Genomic DNA, 11,794 nt, shown 5'->3' with positions numbered 1-11,794 from the left:
GTTAAAATAAAACAACTTGTGCTCTGCGCCTATATTTATTCAGACCAGTGTCATTGATTTGGTTGATTAACAAAATATTTGCTGGAGGATGTTGTCACGGCGGAGGTTGAGGAAGCAAGGAGGAACCGGAGAAGGCGCGGCGGATGAAGGTTTTTTTATATAGAACTGGAACAAAATATACAGCACGAGCGTCTTACATAGACGCATACATAAACACAGTGGCAGAGCACAATCACACACAAAGACAGGGGGAGCAGAGGGAACATATATACCGGGGGAAACAGTGATGATGAACAGGTGCACTAAACGAGACACAGGTGAAATGCATGATGAGACGGTGGTGTCAGAAAGCCGGTGACGTCGACCGCCGGGGCCCGCCCGCTGCAGGGGGAGGTGAACCAGCAGAGGTCGTAGTCGTCACAGTACCCCCCCCCTGACGCGCGGCCCCAGCCGCGCGACGGCACCGGCCTCGGGGCCGACCCGGGGGGCGCGGAGCAGGGCGATCCGGCCGACGCTGGTGGAATTCGCGGACAAGGACGGGAGCCAGGACGTCCTTCACCGGAACCCAGCTCCGCTCCTCCGGGCCGTACCCCTCCCACTCCACGAGGTATTGGAGGCCCCCCGCCCGGCGCCTCGAGTCGATGATGGAGCGGACCGAGTACGCCGGGGCCCCCTCGACGTCCAGAGGGGGAGGGGGAACCTCCCGCACCTCACACCCCTGGAGGGGACCATCCACCACCGGCCTGAGGAGAGACACATGAAACGAGGGGTTAATACGGTAGTCGGGGGGAAGGCGTAACCGATATGTTACCTCGTTGACTCTCCTCAGGACTTTAAAAGGCCCCACAAACCGCGGGGCCAGCTTCCGGCAGGGCAGGCGGAGGGGCAGGTCCCTGGACGAGAGCCAGACCCGGTCGCCCGGCCGATACACCGGGGCCTCCCCGCGGTGGCGGTCTGCATTGGTCTTTTGACGGCGGACAGCGAGCCGGAGGCGGGATTGTACTGCCTCCCATGTGCCCGCTGCCCGCCGGAACCAGTCGTCCACCGCAGGGGTCCCGGTCTGGCTCGGCGTCCACGGCGCCAGGACCGGCTGGTAGCCCAGGACGCACTGGAACGGTGTCACGCCCGTGGAGGAGTGGTGCAGAGAATTCAGTGCGTATTCTGCCCACGGCAGAAACTCTGCCCACTCCCCCGGCCGGTCCTGGCAGTAGGACCGGAGGAACCTACCCACTTCTTGGTTTACCCGTTCCACCTGCCCGTTGGACTGGGGATGGTAGCCCGAGGTCAGGCTGACCGAGATCCCCAGGTGCTGCATAAAGGCTTTCCACACCCTAGACGTGAATTGGGGACCCCGGTCAGACACGATGTCCTCGGGCACCCCATAGTGCCGGAAGACGTGTGTAAACAGGGCCTCCGCGGTCTGTAGGGCAGTAGGAAGGCCGGGCAGAGGCAAGAGGCGGCAGGACTTCGAGAACCGATCCACAACGACCAGGATGGTGGTATGGCCCTGGGAAGGGGGGAGATCAGTCAAAAAATCAACAGAAAGGTGGGACCATGGTCGTTGTGGAATGGGCAAGGGGTGCAACTTGCCCACAGGTAGGTGCCGGGGTGCCTTACTCTGGGCGCACACCGAGCAGGAAGAGACGTATACCCTCACGTCCTTGGCTAAAGTGGGCCACCAGTACTTACCGGCCAGGGCGCGCACTGTTGGCCCGATGCCAGGATGACCGGAGGAGGGAGATGTATGCGCCCAGTAGATGAGGCGGTCGCGGACAGACGCCGGCACATACGTACGGCCCTCAGGGCATGTGGGCGGAGAGGGCTCGTCGCGCTGCGCTCGGGCGATGTCCGCGTCCAGTTCCCATACCACCGGTGCCACGATGCATGACTCCGGGAGCACGGGAGCATCATCCACCGGCCTCTCCTCCGTGTCATGCTGGCGGGACAGCGCGTCAGCCCCGACGTTCTTACTCCCCGGCCTGTAGGTGAGAGTAAACACAAACCGGGTGAAGAACATAGCCCACCTTGCCTGGCGAGGGGTCAGCCTCCTCGCTGCCCGCATGTACTCCAGGTTCCGGTGGTCAGTCCAGACGAGGAAAGGGTGTTTAGCCCCCTCTAACCAGTGCCTCCACGCCGACAGAGCTCGAACCACGGCCAGCAGCTCACGATCACCTATGTCGTAGTTCCGCTCCGCCGCACTGAGCTTCTGGGAGAAGAAGGCACAGGGACGGAGCGTGTTACGACACCCCGTCCGTTGGGAGAGGATGGCACCGAGCCCACAATCGGACGCGTCCACCTCCACAATGAACTGGAGCGACGGGTCGGGATGGGCCAGGACCGGAGCGGTGGTGAAACGGTGTTTCAGTTCCACAAACGCCCGCTCCGCGTCCACGGTCCACCGCAACCGGGTCGCCCCCCCCTTCAGAAGGGAGGTGATCGGAGCCGCGACCTGGCTAAAGCCCCGGATAAACCTCCTGTAATAGTTAGAGAAGCCTAAGAAACGTTGCACGTCCTTAACCGTGGTTGGGGTCGGCCAATTACGCACGGCATCAATGTGAGGCTCCTCCATAGCCACACCTGCGCTGGAAAAGTGATATCCCAGGAAGGACACAGACGACTGGAAAAACAGACACTTCTCGGCTTTCACGTACAGGTCATGCTCCAGCAGTCGAGCCAGCACTCTGCGCACTAACGAGACATGTTTAGCGCGGGTGGCAGTGAATATCAGGATGTCATCAATATACACTACCACTCCTTCGCACAACAAGTCCCGGAATACGTCGTTTACGAAGGACTGGAAGACGGAAGGAGCATTCATCAACCCGTACGGCATCACTAAATACTCGTAATGGCCAGACGTGGTACTAAAAGCAGTTTTCCACTCGTCTCCTTCCCGGATACGCACCAGGTTATAGGCACTCCTGAGGTCTAATTTAGTGAAAAAGCGGGCCCCGTGCATCCTCTCCACCTCCGCAGAGATCAAAGGGAGAGGGTAGCGGAACGGAATGGTGATCTTGTTCAGCGCCCGGTAATCGATGCACGGGCGCAAACCACCGTCCTTCTTTTTCACAAAAAAGAAACTCGAGGAGACCTGTGACTTGGAGGGCCTAATGTATCCCTGTTCCAACGCTTCCGCAACGTAGGCGTTCATAGTCTCCGTTTCGGTGCGGGACAGTGGATACACGTGACCCTTCGGGAGTGCGGCTCCATCAATGAGGTCTATCGCACAATCCCCCAGCCGGTGTGGTGGCAACACAGCAGCCTTGGCCTTGGAGAAAACCGTAGCCAAGTCCCTGTATTCGGGGGGAATGGGCACGGCAGGCGCACTGTCTGGACTCTCCACCGAGGTCGAGCCAACGGAAACACCCAAACACCTACCCTGACACTTCCGCGACCACCCCGACAGACGTCGACTAGACCAAGAGATGACAGGGTCATGTAGGGACAACCAGGGGAAACCTAAAACGACGGGGAACGTGGGTGAGTCGATCACGTGAAATGAAATGGTTTCACTGTGTCGGTTGTCGGTGACCAGGAGGAGGGGAACAGTGCAACTAGTGACCAGCCCTGACCCTAGCGGCCGGCTGTCTAGAGCTCTCACGGGCAGGGGGGTGTCGAGGGCCTGGAGGGGTATGTGTGACCGTAGGGCAAAGGACCTATCCATGAAATTCCCGGCTGCGCCTGAGTCTACCAGCGCCTTACACCGGGCAAGCAGCGAAAATCCGGGGAACCTAACAGGGACAGTGCACATAGAGAGGGAAGAGGTTAGTGGCGAATGTGCATGTGCTACCTGGGGTGATGCGGAAGTGCCCTGCCTGTCGCCTCTTGATTCAGGGAGGGAGGTGCGGTGTGGTGCAGTAAGACGGCCTCGTTGCCTCCTGGAGGCACTCCGCACCTGTCCTCCCCGACGTCTGCCCGGCAGTGCAGCCGCTCCCAATTCCATGGGGACGGCGGTGTCGGGTTGGTATGGTTGGTAGGGTGGAACGGACGGGCCTCTTCCGGGACGTCCTCGGGCAGCCAGCAGGTTGTCGAGACGGATGGACATGTCAACCAGCTGATCGAGGGAGAGGGACACGTCTCGACAAGCCAGCTCCCTCCGGACGTCCTCGCGAAGGCTACAGCGGTAGTGGTCGATCAGAGCCCGTTCGTTCCACCCCGATCCCGCTGCCAGGGTCCGGAACTCCAGTGCGAACTCCTGCGCCGACCTCGTCCCCTGCCGAAGGTGGAACAGCCGTTCACCCGCCTCTCTTCCTTCGTGCGGGTGGTCAAACACGGCTCGGAAGCGGCGGGTGAACTCGGCGTAGCTGCCCTGGGTGGGCTGCTCGGTGTTCCAGACGGCGGTGGCCCACTCCAGGGCTTTTCCGGAAAGGCAGGAGACGAGCGAGGTGATCTTCTGTGCCTCGGTCGGCGCAGGGTGCATCGCCTGGAGCGCGATGTCCAGTTGCAATAGGAATCCCTGGCAGCGGTCCGCCGCCCCGTTGTAATCCCTAGGCAAAGGGAGATGCAACGGCCCCATGGCTGGTGGCGAGGCTGGGGCCGGCGGAGAGACGGCCGGTGTTGCGGGGTGCTGCTGGCTCAGCTCTAGGCGCTGCACCGCTTTCAGAACATTGTCCATCGCGGCGCCTAGGCTGGCCAGCATTGTTGAATGCACCTTGACCGCCTCCGCAACACCGACCTCGCCTGTAGCTCCTTCGGGCTCCATATCCTTGCTGCTTTTCTTGATAGGTGTGTGATTCTGTCACGGCGGAGGTTGAGGAAGCAAGGAGGAACCGGAGAAGGCGCGGCGGATGAAGGTTTTTTTATATAGAACTGGAACAAAATATACAGCACGAGCGTCTTACATAGACGCATACATAAACACAGTGGCAGAGCACAATCACACACAAAGACAGGGGGAGCAGAGGGAACATATATACCGGGGGAAACAGTGATGATGAACAGGTGCACTAAACGAGACACAGGTGAAATGCATGATGAGACGGTGGTGTCAGAAAGCCGGTGACGTCGACCGCCGGGGCCCGCCCGCTGCAGGGGGAGGTGAACCAGCAGAGGTCGTAGTCGTCACAGATGTAAACTTTAAATGTCAATGAAAATGTGTTTCTGGGCTTTTTCTAATAATGTAGAGATGCAGTAATAATATACTCTAAACAATAGCAGATTGATCAGAGTACAATATATCCATCAAGGTACTATTCATCACCAAATGTCTTAATAGTTAGTTTTTTCTGTTTTACAATGTATCTGGATTTCCTTTCACTGTAGACATCAGAGCAAAGTAGTGAAAAGTAGAGTCTATCACTTCAGCAGAGGACATTGATTACTGAGAAAAATCAGTCAGTCAGTCTGATGTATAACAATTAGTAAGCAGAACATTCATTCATCCATCTTCTTCCGCTTATCTGGGGCCGGGTCATGGGGGCAGCAGTCTAAGTAGAGATGCCCAGACTTCCCTCTCCCTAGACACTTCCTCTAGCTCTTCGGTCTGTCGTGGTTGGGTGGTTGTGGAGGCAAAAACTCGGGCCTGGGAGGAGTTCGGTGAGGCCATGGAGAAGGACTATCGGCTGGCCTTGAAGAGATTCTGGCAAACCATCCGGCGCCTCAGGAGAGGGAAACAGTGCCCTACCAACGCTGTTTACAGTCGAGGTGGGCAGCTGTTGACCTCAACTGGGGATGTCGTCGGGCGGTGGAAGGAGTACTTTGAGGATCTCCTCAATCCCGCCGTCATGTCTTCCATTGAGGAAGCAGAGGATGAGGGCTCAGAGGTGGACTCGTCCATCACCCGGGCTGAAGTCACAGAGGTGGTTAAGAAACTCCTCGGTGGCAAGGCACCGGGGGTGGATGAGATCCGCCCTGAGTACCTCAAGTCTCTGGATGTTGTGGGGCTGTCTTGGCTGACACGCCTGTGCAACATCGCGTGGCAGTCGGGGACAGTGCCTCTGGGATGGCAGACCGGGGTGGTGGTCCCTCTTTTTAAGAAGGGGGACCGGAGGGTGTGTTCCAACTATAGGGGGATCACACTTCTCAGCCTCCCCGGGAAAGTCTATGCCAGGGTTCTGGAGAGGAGAATACGGCCGATAGTAGAACCTCGGATTCAGGAGGAACAGTGTGGTTTTCGTCCAGGCCGTGGAACACTGGACCAGCTCTATACCCTCTACAGGGTGATGGAGGGTTCATGGGAGTTTGCCCAACCAATCCACATGTGTTTTGTGGATTTGGAGAAGGCATTTGACTGTGTCCCTCGCGGCATCCTGTGGAGGGTGCTTCGGGAATATGGGGTCCTGGGTCCTTTGCTAAGGGCTGTCAGGTCCCTGTACGACCGAAGCAGGAGCTTGGTCCGCATTGCCGGCAGTAAGTCAGACTTGTTCCCTGTGCATGTTGGACTCCGGCAGGGCTGCCCTTTGTCACCGGTTCTGTTCGTAATTTTTATGGACAGAATTTCTAGGCGCAGCCAGGGGCCGGAGGGTGTCAGGTTTGGGGACCACACAATTTCGTCTCTGCTCTTTGCGGATGATGTTGTCGTGTTGGCCCCTTCAAGCCAGGACCTTCAGCATGCACTTGGACGGTTTGCAGCCGAGTGTGAAGCGGTGGGGATGAAAATCAGTACCTCCAAATCCGAGACCATTGGTCCTCAGTCGGAAAAGGGTGGCTTGCCCACTTCAGGTTGGTGGAGAGTGCCTGCCTCAAGTGGAGGAGTTTAAGTATCTAGGGGTCCTGTTCACACGTGAGGGAAGGATGGAACGGGAGATTGACAGACGGATCGGTGCAGCTTCTGCAGTAATGCGGTTGATGTATCGGTCTGTCGTGGTGAAGAAAGAGCTGAGCCGCAAGGCGAAGCTCTCGATTTACCGGTCAATCTACGTTCCTACTCCCACCTATGGTCATGAGCTTTGGGTCATGACCGAAAGGACAAGATCCCGGATACAGGCGGCCGAAATGAGCTTTCTCCGCAGGGTGGCTGGGCGATCCCTTAGAGATAGGGTGAGAAGCTCGGTCACCCGGGAGGAGCTCAGAGTAGAGCCGCTGCTCCTCCACATCGAGAGGGGTCAGCTGAGGTGGCTTGGGCATCTGTTTCGGATGCCTCCGGAACGCCTTCCTGGGAAGGTGTTCCGGTCCCGTCCCACCGGGAGGAGACCCCGGGGAAGACCTAGGACACGCTGGAGGGACTATGTCTCCCGGCTGGCCTGGGAACGCCTTGGTGTCCCCCCGGAAGAGCTGGAGGAAGTGTCTGGGGAGAGGGAAGTCTGGGCATCCCTGCTTAGAGTGCTGCCCCCGCGACCCGGCCCCGGATAAGCGGAAGAAGATGGTATGGTAATATAATTTAACTCAAGTTTTCATTATCAAGAAAACTTGAGTGTCAAAAGCGTCATCAGAAATTCTCATGAGATTAGACAGTATATTCCCATTGATATATAACGAGTATATTAAACACTGTAGAGCTGAAAACCTCTCAGCCATTGTTGCTCTGGAGGGTCTGAAAGTAAAACAGATGACAGATTCTTCCTGAACAACAACTTCCTCTAGATTTCACATGAATCTTTGATTATACAGATGCTTCTTTTGACACTAATGTGAAATGTATGCAGGTAGGTTTTTGTACAGTGTGACTGGATTTCCTGTCACTGAGGGTGAGTAATACAGAACAGAATCTGTTAGTTCAGCAGAGGGGATCTTCACATTCACATGTTTTTCTCTTCATTCAGTTTAACAGATATTCTAGTGTAGCCGAGATGAACAAGACAAACACTGGTCTTTGTGCCATCTCTTGGCAATACCAATAGAAATAATCAACAGCATTAGCAGTTCTGGAGTACAAATAAGACAGGATTACCAAGGTTCCTTATAAAAAGTATTAATTTCTGTTGGGTGGAGTGAGGTCCTCAGACCTGACACCTGCATAGACAATGATTTGAATACGCATACACTTAAAATTTTTATGAATAACATTTAAAATGTCATATATTTCCAGTGGACCTGTATGGCAATGTTTTAACATACCCACGAATATGTTCATGCACAATACTAAACACAGCAAGGCCATCTAACATGACAAAAGCTAAAGTCTCTCATAGTTTCTGCTTTGTGAGGTGCGAGGGTAGAAATGAGAGGCAAAAACAACAAAATGGAGAATCAACTGCTTGTATTTCCTTTTTTAATGCCGTGAGAAAATGCACAACACGGCCTCAAGCGTAATGACACAATAACCTGTGAGGTGCAGGTGAAAACCAGGAACTTAAATAGACAACATAATGAATAACTAAAAACAGGTCTGTGAGGGGTGTGTTTGCCATCGTCTCCTGCCGACAGTTAGTATACCAGAGAAGCAACCGTCACATATCTGTTTCTGAAAAGTATTTTTTCATTCAGTTAAATAGAATGGTTAAATTCCTTCAATATTCAATAATGAGGAGCAAGAATTCAGCTTTTGAGTCTGCTGATGCACACAGATCTATTACTTCATCAGAGAAGTGACCTTCAAGCTAATCAGCTCTCATCACAGTCCCAGTGGAGTCAGGAACAGTAGTGCATAGCACAGATCTGTCTCTAGGAGATGATACCTCCCTATCCACACAGCTTTTCTCTTTGTTCTTTTTACCAGAGAAGCGAGAATGAAGTGAATCCTTAAAGGTATTTGGGGAGCTGATTGGGGAGTAGCGGTGAATATTACTGCCCACATCTGCATACACTTCAAGCTGGTTTGGCTCAGTTGTCTGCTAATGAGATTAACATTTCGTTCTTTTGTGTTGAAATTAAAATGTGTTGTTTTAAAGAAGACAATACAACAATATATACTGATCAGCAATAACATTATGACTACCTGCCTAATATTGCGCAGGTTGCCATTTTGCCACCAAAACAGCCCTGACCCATCAAGGCATGGACTCCATTAGACCTCTGAAGGTGTGCTGTGGTATCTGGCAACAAGACCTAAGCAGCAGATAAGTTGTGTGGTGGGGCCCCCATGCATCAGACATGTCCAGCACATTCCACAAATGCTCGATTAGATTGAGATCTGGGGAATTTGGAGGCCAAGTAAACACCTTGAACTCGTTGTTGTGTTTCATCAAACCATTCCTGAAACATTTTTGCTTTGTGGCAGGGCATATTATCCTGCTGAAAGAGGCCAATGCCATCAGGGAATACCAATGCCATGAAATGGTGCACATGGTCTGCAACAATGCTCAGGTAGGTTGTACGTGTCAAAGTAACATCCACATGAATGGCAGGACCCTAGGTTTCCCAGCAGAACATGTTGCCCAAAGCATCAAACTGCCTCCGCCAGGTAGCCTCTTGATCAGACCAGGCCACTATCTTCCATTACTCTGTGGTCCAGTTCTGATGCTAATGTGCCCATTGCAGGCACTTTCGGCAGTGGACAGGGGTCAGCATGGCACCCTGACTGGTCTGCGGCTACACAGCCCCATACACAACAAACTGTGATGCACTGTGTGTTCTGACTCCTTTCCATCAGTACCAGCATTAACTTTTACAGCAATTTGAGCGACAGTAGCTTGTCTGCTGGATCGGACCACACGGGCCAGCCTTCACTCTCCACATGCATCAATGAGCCTTGGCCGCCCACCACCCTGACGCCGCTTCACCACTTTTCCTTCCTTGGACCACTTTTGATAGATACTGACCACTGCACACCGGGAACACCCCACAAGGGCTGCAGTTTTGGAGATGCTCTGACCCAGTTGTCTAACCATCACAATTTGATCCTTGTCAAAGTCGCTCAGATCCTTACGCTTCCCCATTTTTCCTGCTTCTAACACATCCAATTTGAGGATAGAATGTTCACTTGCTGCAAAATATATCCACTTACAGGTGCCATGATAACGAGATTATCAGTGTTATTCACTCCACCTGTCAGTGGTCATAATGTTATGGCTGATTGGTGTAGTTGCCACAGTTGTGTAGTGGTGGAGAGAAGGAACCAGGCGCAGGCAGGGCGGCATTTGATGTTGACTTTTAATCGAAACAAACACAGGGTACTTTAAACAAACTGAAAGAAAACAAGGCTTAAACAAAACGACACTCACCACTGCCGTGCAACATACAGAGACAAGCAACAATGACAGTGAGGAGAGCAGAGGAGAAACATTTAAACACATACTAATAACTGCATTGGGACCTGGTGTGAGTGATGATTGGAGACAAGACACAAAACAAGTCCGGGATGTGTTCAAGGATAAAAGGAAACCGGGAAAAGCGGGAGATGACGGAGCTGTCCGTCACAGTAGTACATTAAAAGTGTTATTCAGTTTAATACTATTAAAGGCCTAATAGTTCAACAAATTCAGCAGATAGTCCTACCATACCCCATTTGCAAAGTTTTCAGTTAATCCTTTCTGTTAAGTTTGAATAGAATTCCACCCCAAAGAAGAGTTGTTCAGAAGAACGCTACCTATCAGCTCCAGTTAACAAATCTGCAAACCAACAATGTAACTTTGTTTTTACTTTAGTCTAAACTTTATTCTTTCCTCAGCATAAAATACTGCTGTAAATTAAGTGCATAACTGTATGTACTGGAGCTTGTCAGTTTTTAGGTTTAGATCATATACTCTACAGACAGGTGTGTTGTCATTGTGACCTACAGTGTTTTTGTAAGGGGACTGTATATCCTGTTGTCACAGTGGGCCTCAGAGCACAGTAGTACACAGCAGAGTCAGACAGCTGTAGTCTCTGGATCGTCAAGGGGATGGAATTTGTCTTGGTATCAAGATCAGCATGAAATCTATCTTTGAAGTCTGCGGCATTGTCCCCAGTTCCATATTTGGGCTGCATAAGCATGTATTTTGGGTGGTCATTAGCTCCTTGTTTGTACCAGAACAGGTATGAATTTGCCACCTGACTATTAAATGTACAGCCCAGTGTGACCTGTCCACCCTCAGTAGTGATCACATCTCCTGTTGGCTGAGTGACCGAGTCTTCTCCTCTGCATTCTGGAAAGGAAGGTAACCCTGATATATCAGGGAGAAAATAAGGAAGCAACATGCTTTTGGAAATAATATGTATGAATAAATACTGGAATATATTTTTGTCAAAAGGCATTGGAACAATTGTAGTATGAGACAAATACATAAAATAACAGTTATCATACCACAATAAAACGCTGCAATAATCAGAATATTCTTCAGCCAAGACTCCATGTCTACTAATGGTAGTTAAGAGGAAAACATACACACTTGTATGTGTCCAGGGCTTGTTAAACCACCTCTCTGAATGTTGTAACTCTGTCTCAGGAGGCATTGTGGAGGAGATTACATAGCTGTCTACAATAGGGGAGGGGCCTATACAATGTTCTCCAGAATTAATCGACCCCTTAAACATGAACAAAAAACGCTACTCAAGGATGTCATTGCTGTTTATCAGCTGAATCATACACCAAAATACAGTAAGAAATAACTTTTAATGTAGGTTATAAACAGTGAAGAAAAAAACATTAGTATCACAACTGTCACAAGAAATGTGTATAACAGAAATCTAAGTACAGTATGTTCCTGTTCCAGTAGTTTAGAGCACAGCCCATCAATTCAGCACAGGAGACATCATACCAGTGTACATTATTACCAGAGTGAAAGCTGGTGTAGTAGCCTGACAGAGTAACATCATCCTCCTCAAAAACACATTCTTCAGTCCTGACTGCTAGTAGTATAACAGCTACCTGAAACAACTAAACAATGTTCCATGAGGTATGAATTAATCATATTTCAAGAAGAATGAACAAAACAGTATTGGATAAAACTTCTTCATGGGAACTGACTGGTCATATTCAGTGTAAAGTCAGAGTATA

General features: G+C 51.8%; 1 gene segment (V, D, J or C); it reads right to left on the bottom strand.

Annotated features, from left to right (window-relative positions):
* Positions 1-8,872: 8,872 nt before the first annotated feature.
* Positions 8,873-11,150, bottom strand: LOC117593468 (the record flags this gene model as incomplete). The annotated part of the segment is given in 3 exon segments: positions 8,873-8,879; positions 10,640-10,943; positions 11,102-11,150. Coding segments are annotated over 3 exon segments (360 nt in total), but the record flags the coding sequence as incomplete, so codon positions are not given.
* Between the last annotated feature and the right edge of the window lie 644 nt (positions 11,151-11,794).

This window comes from Esox lucius, chromosome 3 (assembly GCF_011004845.1).
Source record: "Esox lucius isolate fEsoLuc1 chromosome 3, fEsoLuc1.pri, whole genome shotgun sequence".
NCBI classification, from domain to species: domain Eukaryota; kingdom Metazoa; phylum Chordata; class Actinopteri; order Esociformes; family Esocidae; genus Esox; species Esox lucius.
The sequence above is the reverse complement of the archived record's forward strand: the minus strand, read 5'-3'. Positions and strand labels throughout refer to the sequence as shown.